Source organism: Cynocephalus volans, chromosome 5, assembly GCF_027409185.1.
Source record: "Cynocephalus volans isolate mCynVol1 chromosome 5, mCynVol1.pri, whole genome shotgun sequence".
Lineage (NCBI taxonomy): Eukaryota > Metazoa > Chordata > Mammalia > Dermoptera > Cynocephalidae > Cynocephalus > Cynocephalus volans.
The window spans coordinates 53,907,330-53,923,327 of record NC_084464.1 but is presented as its reverse complement, the minus strand read 5'-3'; the positions used below and the strand labels follow the sequence as shown (position 1 = coordinate 53,923,327).

The window sequence follows — 15,998 nt, the reverse complement described above, 5'->3', positions numbered from 1 at the left end:
TTATCCAAATAAGTTGAAAATTATGTCTGCATAAAAACCCCCATATGGAGCTGGTCCATGGCTCACTTGGGAGAGTGTGGTGCTGATAACACCAAAGCCATGGGTTCAGATCCCTATATAGGGATGGCCAGTTAGCTCACTGGGTGAGCATGGTGCTGACAACACCAAGTCCAGGGTTAAGATCCCCTTACCGGTCATCTTTAAAAAAAGCCTCCATATGGATGTATAGCAGTTTTATACGTAGTTGCCAAAAAATTGGAAGCAACCCGTCTATTCTTTAATAGGTGAAAGGATAAACTGTGTTACATCCATATAATGGATTCAGTGATAAATAGAAATGAGCTGTTAAGCCATGAAAAATGAAAAGATGTAGAGGAACATTAAGTGCATATATTGCTAAGGGAAAGAAGCCAGTCTGAAGGCTACATATTGTATGATCCCAACTATATGACATTCCAGAAAAGGCAATACCATAGAGACCATGGTTACCCTGGAGATGGGGAAGGAGGAAAGGAGGAATGAATAGGTAGAACACAGAAGATTATTACAGCAGTAAAACTATTTAATATAATATGAAAAAAGTGGACACGTGACATTATGTATTTGGCAAAACGCATAGAACTGTACAACACAAAGAATGAACCCTAATGTAAACTATAAACTTGAGTTAATAATAACATCAATACTAGTTCATCAGTTGTTTCAAATGTACCACCCCAATTCAAAATATTAATTATAGGGGAAGCTGGGTGGGGGGAGGGGAAGTATATGGGAACTCTGTACTTTCTGTTCAATTTTTTTATAAACCAAAAACTGCTCTAAGAAATAGTCTACTAAGTTTAAAAAATAATAAAAAATTTATAGACTCACCATATATATAGATAGATAGATAGTATATCTCCATTTCTACTATCTTTGTTTATACTCTGTGGTGACAGAATTTTCATAGATGTCTAATCTGATGGATCAAGTTTGGTCTTTTGTTGTTTTAATTTGCATTTCCCTGCATACTACTCAGGTTAAAGATCTTTTCCAGATTGTTGGACTTTCCAAGTTTCCTTATTATGCATTGCCTGTTCCTGTCCTTTGCTTATTTTCCAAGTTGATTTTTAACCTTTTGATTGTGGATTTGTGAGAGTTTAAGTATTTTTTTGCATATTAATTCCTTGTTTTACGTGTTGCAAATATTTTCTCACAATCTTCATTTCTTTTCTTTTTTCCTTTACACAAAATCACTTTAATTGACAATGTACAATTTTTTGATTCCTTTTTCAACTTGGATAATATAATGATGCCTTTCGTCCCACAGATAGTTTTAAATTTTGAAAGAGATTGGCCCAGAAATGTGCTTCTGGGAAGACATGTGATCTAAGCCAGACTTCCAGATAAAGCCCATTCTTCTGGCTAGTCTTGCCCACTTTGCTCCTGATTCTCCGAGCTGAACACCAAGGTCTCTAGCCAACTGTGTACATGGAGGCTCCTTTTGGCCATGTTCTGAATCTGGTATGGCTTTATCTAATGAGATGAGCCTGACTAAAGAGATTAGCAAAACGTCTTGTGGATCCCACTTTTAATCTGCAGCGTCCAGGCTGTCCCTTCTTGGCTGGGAAGGGAGCAGCAGAAACGACGCCCGGGACCAGCCCTTGTGTGTGCTGTGACTCTGAGGCCCCTGCTACCACTACTGAGTAAACGGGGGTCCCAGGCTAGGGGGGGCTCGACATGGGCAGCCCCCACAGCAGCTCCCTGCAGCTTGGGCCATCTGCACCCTTCCCGAGGCCCTGAGTCGTCAGCCCCTGAGCTCATTAAGGTTAGGAGTGGGAGCTCTGCCGTGGGAGGCTGCCCGGACTGCAGCAGGCAAGCATGGCGCTGCTGAAAGTCAAATTTGACCAGAAGAAGCGGGTCAAGTTGGCCCAAGGGCTCTGGCTCATGAACTGGCTCTCTGTGTTGGCGGGCATCATCATCTTCAGTCTCGGGCTGTTCCTGAAGATCGAACTCCGGAAGAGGAGCGAAGTGATGAATAATTCAGAGAGCCATTTTGTGCCCAACTCCTTGATCGGCATGGGGGTGCTGTCCTGTGTTTTCAACTCTCTGGCGGGCAAGATCTGCTATGACGCCCTGGACCCTGCCAAGTATGCCAAGTGGAAGCCCTGGCTGAAGCCATACCTGGTCATCTGTGTCCTCTTCAACATCGCCCTCTTCCTCGTGGCTCTCAGCTGCTTTCTGTTGCGGGGCTCTCTGGAGAGCACCCTGGCCCAGGGGCTGAAGAGTGGCATGAAGTACTACCGGGACACCGACACGCCCGGCAGGTGTTTCATGAAGAAGACCATCGACATGCTGCAGATCGAGTTCAAATGCTGCGGCAACAACGGCTTTCGGGACTGGTTTGAGATTCAGTGGATCAGCAACCGCTACCTGGATTTTTCCTCGAAAGAAGTCAAAGAGTGAGTGGCCCCTTGTCCCAGAGGCAGAGCTATATGGGGACGCTGAGGCTCAGGCCTCTGACAATCCCCTGTCCAGTGCCTTTTCTTCCTCATTAGGTGCACGGCTTATTACTGCGTATGTGAGGTTGTATTTGGTTGAACCATATGAAATTGCCAATATTTTAACATCTCTGATCTATAAAAATGGCAGCGTCATACAGCTCAATCTAACATTTGGCTAAGGTGGGAGGAAGGTGTCAAGTTATACAAGCTGCTTGGATGAGAGTCTCTAGGAAGGAAGACCTAGGCAGGAATGTGTGTTGGCTTCATAGAGTGTGTGGGGCCACTCACAGATCGCATGTACTGAGACATTATTTGGTTACTTGTCTTATTCACTCGAAGTAGATGGATTCAGTTCCAGAAGTTACAATTTCCCAGGTACTTCCCTGGTTTTCCAATCTTTCGACCCTGAGCATCCACTCCCAAGGTGTTTGTCTTTGGATATGGTGGAAAGAGCAGAGGATGGAGGCAGTCAGGAGATCTAGGCTGTAGTTTTGACTATTGTTAATTGACTTGTGACTTTGGGTGTGTGACTTGCCACTCTGGCCCTTTGCCCATCTTTTACATGAAGACACTGGAATAGGTAATTTTGGAGGTCACCTCCTAGTTCTGTCTATGGCCTGGCATAGAGCAGGTACTCATTAAATGCCTGCTGGTGTTGACTTCTTAAATCATAATAGCGCAACAGGATAAGGTATTTCTGAAGTAAACCTGGCATATGTAAAAATAAAATCCTGCGATGGTCTGTAGGGAGGTGTTGGTGAGGAAGGGAATCTCACCGTTTGAGTTAGAGATAATAGCCTGTGCACTGATTCCAGCAGGTTGCACTTCCCAACAGACCCACCATCATGGTCTTGAGTTATTTTCCAGGGAAAGGGCAGCCTGCCCTGAGCCAGTGGCTCTCCCTCATCTCTTCTTTCTGTTTGATGCTGCCTTGCCCTGGCTGAGGTTAGGGGTTTAGTAATTCATCCAGGAAGTTTTTCTTCTGAGTAAGGCTAGTAAGTCCAAGGGGGACTTGAGCTCAGGGTGTTGGGCACACCAGCAGTGGGACATGCTTGAAGCCCAGCCAACACTAAGGAGACCCAGATGGCTAGCTTAGCTGCTCCACAGGTGCAAGGGGAGTCAGAGTGAAGGTCACTGCCTGGGATTTTATTTTCTCAGTGGATGGAGATTACTGCTACAAATCCCCAGTCAAGGAGAGGATTGCAAATGGCTCTGCCCTTCCTAGATGACAGGTCTGCAGGGACAGCACAAGGTGGCATGATTTACATAAGTCGCCTCGGGAGGGTGTGAAGCCAGAGAGACAAGCAGAATTCCTGGGGGTGGGAGAGGCCAATGGTAGAACCAGCTTTTGTGAGCAAGTGAGAAGGGGTTTTTTACCTTTTCCTCTGTCATTTTCCTTGTTTGTCTTCTGCATAGAATCAGACCTTGGAAAGAGGTTATAAAAATCTCTGTAACCCATAATCCCCTTTTGTCCCAGAGTGGAGAAATTATCCAGGTCACTCCACTCCCAATGGTCAGTGGATCCAAATTTTCAGGCAAACATTTAGCTTCATCAAACCTACCCCAATGCCCCATTCCAGCTTGTTGGTGTGAAATTATCCTAACTCCACTGACTTGCAAAAAAAGTTTCTCTATTTTACATACAAAAATATGGCAATAATACTAAGAGAAACAAAAACAGGAAAAGAATTTCAAGCCAAATTCTCACCCACAACTTATCAATGGTGTTCATTTTTCTACACTTCAGTCTGGTCTTAACATGTACATAATATAGTGTAATCATAGTATAAATACAAAATTGAATGTTCCATTTTGTAATCTGGTAGTATAACAGTTACATAATGTTTAAACAATCACATTTAATGGTTGCATCACATTCCATTGGGTGAATGTACACACTCAGGTAGGCATTCAGGTTGTTCTTTGCTTCTATCATAAATAATACTCTGAGCCCTTTGCTTCTGTCTGTCTCTGTCTCTTATTTCCCTTGGGCTAAATTTCCAGGAAGAAAGCGTATCTGTTGGCATTAAGTTTCCACAAAACTGGTCTTAGGACGCAGTTGTTGAACTGAAATGCTTTTCTCCTTTTCAAAGCCTTTGGTGACCTCATATCGTGGTGGTCCCGCCTGTGTTTCCAAGGGTTCCTCCTGATAGGGTCATTTCCCACATAATTTTAAATTAATGAGCAGTGGATAATGCCCATGAGGGCTCCTGAGATTATGTCCAGAAAGCTTATCAGAGTTGGATTTGCCTGAGCATCAGTGCCTGGGACCTGTGCTGAGCAGCCCTTATCTGTTGGTGGAAAGAATGAAGGAAGGAATAGGTGAGAGAATGCGCTGTGATACTCCCCGCCTGGAGGGACACTAAAAATTTTTTTTCTGTTCATATTGTGACTGCTTCATTTAGGAGGATTAATAAGTTTATATGACAAAGCTGGCTCCCCAAAATCCTTCCTTGAAAAATGTAAAGTATGCTTATTATTTTGAGATCACAAGCCTTGGGAAGTGGTCAGCATTTCCCCTATTCTGGATTTTCTTGGCAGCATCCTCAGGGCTAGGAATTTTTTTTTTTTAATCAAAAGATAATTGATCCTATATATTTGTGGGGTACAGTATTGAATGTCAACACAGGGGCACAGCACATGGTGATCAAATCAGGACAGTCAGTACACTCATGTTTACCAAACACAATCAATCTTTGTGACCCTTAACCAATTTCTTGCTAATCCCCTCCCCTTCCCCCTTTCCCACCTCTAGTAACCACAGTTCTGTTCTCTTTTTTTAGGGCTAGGATTCTGATGGCAAAGAGGTGGGGCCCAGCAGGAGGGCAGGGAGAGGGAGCAGGGTTATCAGCCACCAAGATATTTTAAAAAGGAATTCTTCTCCTTTTTTCCTCTTTCCTATCCCTATCAAATTTGGATGAGCCAGGAAAAAGGCTGGGGTGAGCCTCAGTCTCTTCCTTGCCCCTGAGGACTTTGGGGAGGCAGTCCCAGGAGCAGGGAGCTGGTCAGCGGGTGGGTGGGCTGGAGTAAATGCACAGGATCCTCAGCTGACACTGACCCTGCACGTGGGCAGAGTCAGTGCCTGAGATTTCCGATCCCTTCTGCACGCTGTCCCTGGAGCTTCTCTTCCATTCTGTGCAACGTCCCCCTCCCTCACTGACCTAGGCTAGAGAAAGTTGCGTCCTCACCCTCCAGCCTCTCCAGCCCAGCTCCTGAGAGGAGGAGCTGGGTTCCTGTGCTCTGGGCTCCCCAGGTACAGCCCCACCTTGGGGCCCCAAGGACATTGAGGCTGGAACTTGTGGCCACAGTAAGCACCGATGATGGGTGGGCAGTTTTTGGAGATTTCTCAAGGGAATCTTTAAGATCAAGGGCTGGTTCCTGAAGGTTCCTAACGAAAAGCTCCTTCCCATCAGAAGGGGACCTGAATGAGATTGAGTGGGAACAATTCAATATGTTAAAAGAATTTACAAGATTTTTGACCACCCTGTTTCATGCAAGTAGCCCAGTGACTGCACCCCACTCCTGGCCTGCCCCGATCACCATGCTGCCACATCAGTTGGGAGGGGAGAAAAGGCCTTCTCACCTCACATATCATACAAATTACCCATTTAAAGTGTACAATTCAATGGTGTTTAGTACATTCACAGAATTGTACAACCAACGTCACAATTTTAGAACATTTTATCACCTCAAAAAAAACCCCCTGTATCCTTCAGCTTCCACTCCCAGCCTCTTATTCCTCCAGCCCTAAGTAACCACTAATCTACTTTCTCTCTCTATAGATTTCCCTGTCTGGATATTTAATATAAATGGAATTATATAATAATTGTCCTTTTGTGTCTGGCTTCTTTCACTTAGCATAGTGTCTTCGAAGTTTATCCATGTTATAGTATGCATCAGAATTTCATTTCTTTTTATGGTTAAATAATATTCCACTGTATGGAGTGCCAGATGTTAATTCTGCTCTTTCCACTCTACTATGCTGCTTTTTTTTACGTCAAAGTACATCTTGTATAGATTTGGCATTAAACAACTGTTTGTTCACTTACTGACAGAAACCTCAAATTATCTAGGCTGTTTGTGGGGCTTGTCTTTCTGTCCTCTTCTTCCTCCCCCAGAGAGGCAGTGAGAGGGGTGGGCAGAGGTGATGCGGGCTTGGGGGCGTCCCTGAGGATGGGGCTGTCTCCCCCTCAGACCGGGGCTCCCGGAGGAGGGGGCTGTGTCCTCCTTAGACTGGGAATTTCTTTCCTCAGGGCAGGATCCAGATCAGCATGGGGAAGACAGGCCAAGCTTGGTGGAAGTTGGGACTTGCCTGGCTCTTGGGGTCTCACACCTCTGGAACTATCCCCCCCCACACCCTGAACATCATCTTGTTTACTCAGTGCTTGCCCTGGTTCCAACCACAGATTAAGGCCCCTCTCACCCTCTTAAGACAAAGCCAGGCAGAGGAGAGCTCCTTAGGTGGTGAGCTGTCTATTTATATCAGAGAGTATTTCCCAGGCTACAAATTTTTTGCTCTGCTCGGGGATCACCAGAGCTTGAAAGGGTTTTTATTAGGACAAGGCCTATGTTCTAGGCCACTCTCCTGTAGGCAAGCCACATATATAGCCTGGGCAAATTAACATGTCAGATTTTGTCTCGAAAAACCAGCATAATTTAGTAGGTGAACAAATAAGGAAAATCAATAAGGAAAGCCACATGGAAATAAAGGGCTTGGGGGCAGGAATATAACTGATCAGCGTCTGCCCCACCCAGACTGCTGGTTGAGTGACACCCGTGGGACCTTGGCAAGTGGATGGACCTCTCTGAGCTTCCATTTACTCATCTGAGAAATGACAATTTACGTACCGACAAGGATGTGGTGGAGATTACATGGGATAATACACACAGGGAATTTGGTATACAGCAAGAGCTTAGTATTTCTTTTAAGGTATCTTGTTTGAGTCATGCTGTGTGGTATGAATGTGTCCCCAGAGTTCATGTGTTGGAAACCTAACCCCCAATGCAGCAGGGTTGAGAGGTGGGACCTTAGGTCACAAGGGCTGTGCTTGTGAGTGGATTACTGCTGTTATCACAGAAGCGGGTTAGTTATCATGGGAATGGGCTCCCGAGAAGAGAATGACTCAGTGCCCCCTTCCCTCTCTCTCCCTGCTGCTCTCTTGCCTTCTGCCATGGGAGGACACAGCAAGACAGTCGTCACGAGATGCAGGCCCATCCACCTTGAACTCACTGTCCTTCAGAACTGTAAACACTAGATCTCTGTTCTTTTTATTCTTTTTTTGGCAGGGGTGGACGATCAGTCCATTCCTGGACCCTCCCCAGATCTCCATTCTTTATAAATTATGCAGTCTCGGGCATTCTGTTATAGCAGCACAGAACGGACTAAGACAAGTAGCCACCAGACATAAGGTATTGCAGGTGGTGAGGAAGGACATAAGAAGGGGGGACACAGCCCTGTCCTCAGGGAGCCCCAGTCTGAGGGGGACACAGCCCTGTCCTCAGGGAGCCCCAGTCTGAGGGGGACACAGCCCTGTCCTCAGGGAGCCCCAGTCTGAGGGGAGACACAGCCCCGTCCTCAGGGAGCCCCAGTCTGAGGGGGACACAGCCCTGTCCTCAGGGAGCCCCAGTCTGAGGGGGACACAGCCCTGTCTGTGGAAACCAGCAGGGCGACATGTCCACTGGGGGTCTGGGAGGTGCAGTGGGGAGATGGGCCATCTGGAAGGCCAGCCTGCAAACTGAGGGCAGCTCACAGCCTCTGCTGGCCTCCGCCCACTGACTGCGAGCACCTTGATGTGTATGAGGCAGGAGTTTTACCCCATCTTAGGGACACCTGAGGGGTGCATAAGTATAGGTGATGGTGGCTAGAAAAGGACTGCTAGGACAGGGAACAGGGGAGGGAACTCACTTCCCCAGGAAGTTTAACTGGAAAAGCCAACAGGCAAGAGAGACCCGAGAGGTGGGAAAACTGAGGGGAGGAAAGGACAACTGCTATGGGCTGGTCTTTGACTTCCTGTGGCTTTGGGTGGGGCCCTGCCCTGCTGTGGGCCCCACTGCCTCCTCTGTAGAACAGTCTGCTGGTTTTCAGAGTCCTGTCCAGATGGCTGTAAGTGGAGAGGGGCCCGTGTTTTCTGAGGGCCTGCAGTGTGTCAAGCCTGTGTTAGTGTCTTACTCGCATCCTCTCATTTGCACCTTCCCACAGCCCCTGAGAGGCAGATGTGATCCTCTCCACCTCTCACAGGCCCACAGAGGTTAAGCTCCACGCTCACAAATGCAGATCTGGGACTCAATGGTTGGCTCTCTACCATACCCACACCTGTCCATGGGACACTGGGAATGGCTCAGATGGGACACTGTGCTGGGAGAAGGGGCTCAAGGGAAAGCCAGGAAGAGGGACAGGCCAGGAAGAGGGACAGACAGAATTTGAGTGGGGAGACCCCAGCCCTGAGGAGGAGGGCATGTTGGGCTGGTCTGGAGCTGGGAGGGAGGGAGCATTTCAGAGGCAGGTCTTCTTCTGCCCAGGGCTGCTGGACCCTCAGGAGGGGAGCAGGAGCCCCCAGCTGAAGGCCCCCCCAACACCCCTCCAGCCTGTCCCACCCCTGCCCAGCCCAGGACAGCCCTAGGCAACACTGGCCCAGGGTCCCGCACTGGCCCAGGGTCCTGCACAGGCCAGGTGTCCTGCTAGGGGCTGAGCGGGCAGAGTTGAGCAAGACACAGTTTCTGATGTCACTGCACACATGGTGCAGTCAGGGTGACAGGCTCAAGTGAGAACTTGGGTAGTGGCCTCTTCTCTCAGCCAACAAATGTCTCACAGCACCTGCCTCATGTGGGGCAGCCAGCTCTGCACGGGGTGTACCACAGAGAGTGTCCCACACGGTCGCTGTCTTCGAGGAGCTGCCAGCTTCTTTTTTTATTATTATTTTTATTTTGTTTTGTTTTTTTATTGAATCATAATTGATTATACATATTTTGGGGGTTCAATGTTGATGTATGTTGATCAATATTATTAGCACATATATTGTTACAAATTGTACTTATTCTTTATGCCTCTTGTCCAATCTCTCCCCATCCCCCTCTAATTACCCTAGATTTCTTCTCTTCCTCTGCAAGAGTAATGGTTACTCTGTTGATTTGTTTCCTAGATGATCTGTCCAATGCTGAGAGGTGTGATCAGGTCCCCCAATATTATTGTAGCATAGATGCTTCTTCTGTCACTCTGGAATGGGCTTTGTGGAGAGAGACATCCTCTTCTTTTCTTTGGTCTCCACTGGTGACTCTTCTTGTATCAATGCACTTGAGTGGCTGATGGGCCATCTGCAGGGTGGTTGTGGCATCTAGCCACTTTTGCTGCAGCCGTGGCTACTGTGGTGGCTGTGGTGGGCCACCCACATGGAAGTGCTGTTTTTCGTGTGCTCCTTGCCTGGATGCAGGAGGAGGGGCCAGTCCCCGACTCCATACCTCAGGACCCCAGGTGGGCCCTTTGTTGCCAGCTTCTTCACCACAGTTGATAGAACCTGTGCCACCAATGCTCAAGTGACTGCTCCCCCGTGACAGTGATAAAGTGTGGTCTGTTCTGTTTTCATACCCGGTGTAAGCTCCCAAGTGACACAGAGTGCTGCAGGGATGGCTCTGGCTCGCCAGCCCACCCAGCAAGGCAGGCTTTGCCCACGAGCTCATGTGAACTGTGCACCTACTAGACACTAGGCACTCTTCAAGCATGTTCACATCTTGTATCGTTTCATACCATCCTCATGTCAATGCCATTTTAAAGATAAGGAGGCTGAGGCAGAGAGAAGGAACTTGTCCAGAGTGATGGAGCTGGTATGTGGGAGCCCCTGCCACCCAGTGGGTCCCGCCCATGAAGTAGAGGTCAGGGCTGCAGGGTGTGTGGCAATGTGGTTGCTGTAACCCAGGCCACCATGTGCAGCAGTCCTGAAGTCTTAATCATAATGGATGGAAATCAACAGAGCTCATAGGAAAGGAAGCACAAATGGCTCCTAAACATATCAAAAGATGCTCGACTTCACTCTTAATGAGAGAAATGGAAACTAAAACAACCCCAAGGTACTATTTTTCATCTCTCAAGCTGGCAAAAAACAAAAGTGGGACTTGTGCAGGTGTGGTTGCAGGTTCCCATGTGCTTGGCCGCTCAGGGTGTGACTGTGCAGCCCCCAGGGGAGAAATGTGGCAGGGACCTGTCAAGTTCACCTGTGATGCAGGGATGCCTCTTCTAGGAATCTACCTTCTACATATATTCACCATATGCAAAATGACTGATGTCCGTGTTTGTATTAACAGAAGACTGGGAAAAACCCAAATGTCCATCAGTAAGTAGGGAACTGCATAGTACCCCATGGGCCATCCACATAATGGGAACTACCGTATAGTTCATAAAAAAAACCAAACCAGGATACTCTCTATCAACAGATACGAACAGTTCTCTAAGCAATAAGATATTGTTAAGTGAAGAAAGAAAGGTTCAAAACAGTATGTATACGATGTTACCATTTGGGTTAAAAATACGGGAAAAATCAGAACATTGGCAGAATCTGTGTTTGCTTGTCCATGCGTGAAGCCTCTCTGGAAGGACGGGCAGAGCTGGCCACGGGGGGTGGGGAGTGGGGGTGGGGACGTGCAGACCAAGAGACCAGAAGGAGTGGGAGATTTTGTATTGAGATTTTAAATATGGACATCTTTGTTTTTAGAGTATAATTACCATTTCAGTGAACATCATTTAAGATCATTTCTATTTGAACAATTACATGCTTTCTCTTCTTGTGCGGTAAAGTGCTGCTATTACGTAATGCATTGTTCAGGTGTATCGTTTTTACTCAAGATAACACACATGCAGTCAAGTGTGCAAGTCTTAAGTGTGCAGACTGATGAGTTGTGACACATGAAGATACCTGGTAACCATGCCCAGGTCAGGTAGAACACACCCGGCCTGCCTGAGGGGAAGGGGAGGCATTTCTCTGTAAAGATCCCTTTTGATTTCTGAGCCAAATGCATACATACACAAAGAAATGCAAGTTATGTGGGGAGCCCTGCCTGTCAGCCGCATCCCTCAGGTAAGTAAGGCACTCCCACTCAGCTGGGGGCAGAAATTGTCTAGGGCGAGGACTGTGTCTCCGTCCCCTGCTTCTGCACAGGCCCTGGGCCAGAGCAGGCCTTCTGAAAGCATCTGGCCAGAGGGGGCCCGAGTCACCAGTGACCTGTGAGGGGGAGATGAGGTTGGTGAGGGAGTTGGGGATTAAAGCCTGATGATGGTCACAGGGTGCCAGCCAGAGCCTCGTCCGTGGTCACCGCCTGTCCTGCTGCTCTTCCTATCAGCCTGGCACGGTTCTAAGAAATCATTGCAGGCCTGGCAGCACACAAAGGGGTTGGATGAGTTTCTATATTCCTTATTTACTTGCCTCTTAGTTCTTCACCTGCCTCAACCCCCTAGAACACGAGCTCCAGGAAGGCAGGGGCATCGGCTGTGTTCACTGCTCTGTCTGCAGTGCCTAGAACAGTGGCTGGCAGAGAGTGGGCACACAGCAAATACTTATGGAGTGAGCCAGTAAATGAATGAATGAATAGTCCAGGTTTTCAGAGGCAGGGGAGGGAGGGGCGCCTGGTAAGCAGTCCAGAAAGCCACCTCCAGCTGTCTGTCTCTCCTACAGTCGTATCAAAAGCAATGTGGACGGGCGGTACCTGTTGGATGGTGTCCCCTTCAGCTGCTGCAACCCCAACTCACCACGGCCCTGCATCCAGTACCAGCTCACCAACAACTCGGCGCACTACAGCTACGACCACCAGACGGAGGAGCTCAACCTGTGGGTGCGTGGCTGCAGGGAGGCCCTGCTGAGCTATTACAGCGGCCTCATGAACTCCATGGGTGCTGTCACCCTCCTCGTCTGGCTCTTTGAGGTAGGCCTCGGCCAGCGGTGAGCAGAGGGAGCAGGGGAGGAGGGAGCCAGTAGCCCCATTTGGGTTTCATGGGGTGGAGCCAGGCCTGGACAGTGTGCCTCCCTCATTCGGTCCAGCTGTGGGTGATATCAACCCAGTGCCTCCACTTTTCTTTGTTTCTTTCCCATCACTTGTTAAAAAATAATTTATTGACATGAAATTCACAGAACATTTTAAGATGATCACTTCAGTGGCGTTTAGTTCATTGACAATGTTGTGCAACCAGCTCTATCTAGTTCCAAAACATTTCCATCACCCCCGAAGAAAACCTCATACCCATTAAGCAGTCACGCCCCCACCCCACCCCTACTTCCCCTCCCCCCAACCCCTAGCAACTGTGGATTTATCTATTCTGGAAATTTCGTATAAATGGACTCATACAATATGTAACCTTTTGTGTCTGGCTTCTTTCACTTAGCACGTTTTAGAGGTTCATCTTGTGCCTCCACTTTTTGATTCTGAGGTCTTGGAAAGTCATTTAACCTCTCAGTCAGTCACATGAGGATAACAGCACTTATCTTTGGGGACTATTGGGAGGTAACATGTACAATATGTACTTGGGGGGTGTTCAGTAAGGGAGCGCTATTTTGGATGGATTTGTGCTTCTCGAGATGCTGGTCACCATTTACCTGTCAGTCTAATTATTTGTGGTTCATCTCCTCTCATCTGTAAGACTTACTTGCTCTCTGTAGCTGTAGGGCTTGAAATGTAAGCAAGTCGTCAGTGAACGTGTTGGATTCATTCATCGATGGAAGAGATATTTCTCAAACGCCTGCCACGTGCCAGGCACTGTTCTAGGTGTTGAACAAGGGCATGTTAGTGAGTGGAAGTCCAGGGTGGCACAGAGGGTGACAGGGTGCCTGCTTTGAGCTACTCTGATAACAGAAAATCCAGCCTCCAAAATCCAAATGTACAAAGCCAGAAACATTAGGTGGGCAAACGCTTGTTCCATTAGAGAAGATTACCTGAAGGGTTCCTTTAAGGAAGTCCTCCTAGTGCTATGGTAACGCACATGGTGTATCATGCCCGTGGCCAGTGCGCATCTCCTTTAACTCATCACATGAAACTGAAGGGTGACTGTGCCACCTGGGAAGGCTTCTTTTAATTGAGGCAAACACAGTATATCCGTGACCATGTACTGGTCGCTGACTCCTTGAGGCAGAGTCTTGGGAATGAGTGCATAGAATAGGGAGAGAAGCTTACTGCTGGTTTAGAAATTTGCATCCTCTGAAAAGCCGCGAAAAAAAAGACTGAAAGGATAACAGGAGTCAGTGGGAAAATGGGGTTCCACTGGCTGCCTCAGTTTACCCACCTCTACAGGACTCTAGTGACTGCATAAGATGAGGACCAGCTCACTGGGAATGGGGAGTTTGAATACCCCTGACTTTTTCTTGAGGCTTTTAGTGGGTAGAGCCCTGATGGGTATGAGGGTGGCTGAGCTACTGATAGAATCCTGACTGTAGTCTTACCCTCCTGGGCTTCACAATCCAGTTAGGAGGTGACATCTAACTTCTGAACTGAAAAGGAGGACCATTATCAAGTACAAAACTCATAGTGCAGTGGGCCTCCTTCAGGAAAGTAGGAGGGGAGCAGAGTGGATGTACTCATACCAAGAGGACTTCCTGGAGGAGGTGACTTTTCACTTAAAAATATTTTATTAAACTTTCAATTGACAGTAACTAACTAAAACCTAAAATCGCATCAGTTGCTGTTAACATCTACTACTGTAATTATAAAATGTCCCCAGAGCATTCATTCAACAGACATTTACTGAGGCCTTCCCTCACCTGGTACTGTTCTAGGTGCTTGGACACGGGGTGAACCAGATGGATAAGGGCCACTCCTGCAGCCTAGTCCTCTCATAGAGTTTGCTGTGCCATGCAAGGACAAGTAGAAGAGAGCGAGCTGGGAATCTGTGTAGAAACAAATGGCTAGTGGAATACATGTATGTTATTAGAAAAGTGCAAACCATACCTACCAAGCTGACTAATAACCCATTACAGCTGACACTTCCGTTTGTCCTCACTGTGTGCCAGGTACTGCATGCTCTACACATACTGAAGTCTCACAGCATTCACGTGAAGCAGGCACCATTTCATTTGAAACTCTGCAAACCAGATGAACACACAAGGTTTCCCAGTCATACGGCTGGTTAAGGGCTGGTGCTGGGGCTTGAACCCAGGCATTTTGGCACCAAGTCTGCACAGTGAATGCTAGTGAACAAATCCAAATAATCCAGTACAGCTTCTACTCACCACTAACCAGTAACCGAAGAAAAAGGGAAACCACACATCACATTGTTTGCAGAAAAGGAGGTGACTTTTCAATTCCATCCAACAAAATTACTGAACACCCAATATATGCCGGGCAGTGTACTAGGAACAAGGCGGGGGCCGGGGCCTCATGGTGAATGTGCCAGGACTAATGTGCCAGGATGGGGGGACCCGAGAGGAAGGGGAGGGAGAGTGAGTAGCAGGGGAGCTCACCAAGGGTTGAAGCTGAATTAACACTGTTTTTGGTAGAAAGAACAGCAAAAGGTAAAGGCCAAAGAGGAGAAAGGATGGGGTGTGGGCGAATCCAAAGAAGCCCAGTGTGGCTGGAAAGGGAGGAGAGAGGGTCCCGAGACGAGGCTGGAGAAGAAGTAGGTATCCTGAGCGCCAAGTTTTAGATTTTTATTACAGGGTATGGGGATGGCAGTGGGTGGAGGCCTTCACCAATCCAGGCTCAACAGTGCCCACCTCATTGTAAGGGTCCCAGGTAGGACCAGGCCAGTGGCTCCAATGGTTTCCTAATAGCCCAACTCCAGCTACTTTTCTCGGATCTTCTCTAAATCTCCTTTGCCCCACCAGGTGACCATCACGATTGGGCTGCGTTACCTGCACACGGCGCTGGAAGGCGTAACCAACCCCGAGGACCCTGAGTGTGAGAGTGAGGGCTGGCTGCTGGAGAAGAGTGTGCCAGAGACCTGGAAGGCCTTTCTGGAGAGTGTGAAAAAGCTGGGCAAGGGCAACCAGGTGGAAGCCCAGGGCGCAGAGGCAGGCCAGGCCCCAGAGGCTGGCTGATGGCCCCAGGGCCCCCTTTCCTCTTGAACACTGAGAAGTAGTGGACTCCAAGAAATGCGGATACCCCCCCATCCAACTTTCAAAGTCTGAATCTCCCGAGGAGGGTGGCCATCTTACAGACACTCTTCTGGATGGCAGGATTTAAAGTTTAGGGTCCCTAAAAGCATCTGGCAAATACTTGTTGAATGACTGACTCAAAATGTGAATGAATGAGTCCCCCTCAGGCCCACTGCTCTAGGTCATGCCCTCATGGTGGACTTGGAGGCCTCTCAGCCGATGCCATGCCCTGAACTCTTCTTCCTAATACCATATGAATTCGGTTCCATCCTTAGGCTACAGGTCACACCTGAGGGCTGCTCCCCTTTTAGAGTTTGCCTGTTATGAGCTCCAAGTCGCTTCATTCTGTATCCAAAGCATCACTTGGTGCATAAGCGTAGGGGTCCAAAAAAGGTAATGGCTGTGTTTTTTTTTGTTGTTTGTTTGTTTTGTTTTAATGCCAAGATTGACA

The 15,998-nt window shown here is 47.9% G+C and overlaps 1 protein-coding gene across 1 annotated transcript; it reads left to right on the top strand.

The window, feature by feature from the left end:
• The first annotated feature begins 1,860 nt into the window (after window positions 1-1,860).
• On the top strand, window positions 1,861-15,490 carry PRPH2 (peripherin 2). Its single transcript, XM_063098463.1, has 3 exons — window positions 1,861-2,441; window positions 12,143-12,389; window positions 15,278-15,490. The coding sequence occupies exons 1-3, from the start codon at window positions 1,861-1,863 to the stop codon at window positions 15,488-15,490; spliced, it is 1,041 nt and encodes a 346-aa protein (XP_062954533.1).
• Window positions 15,491-15,998: the final 508 nt, after the last annotated feature.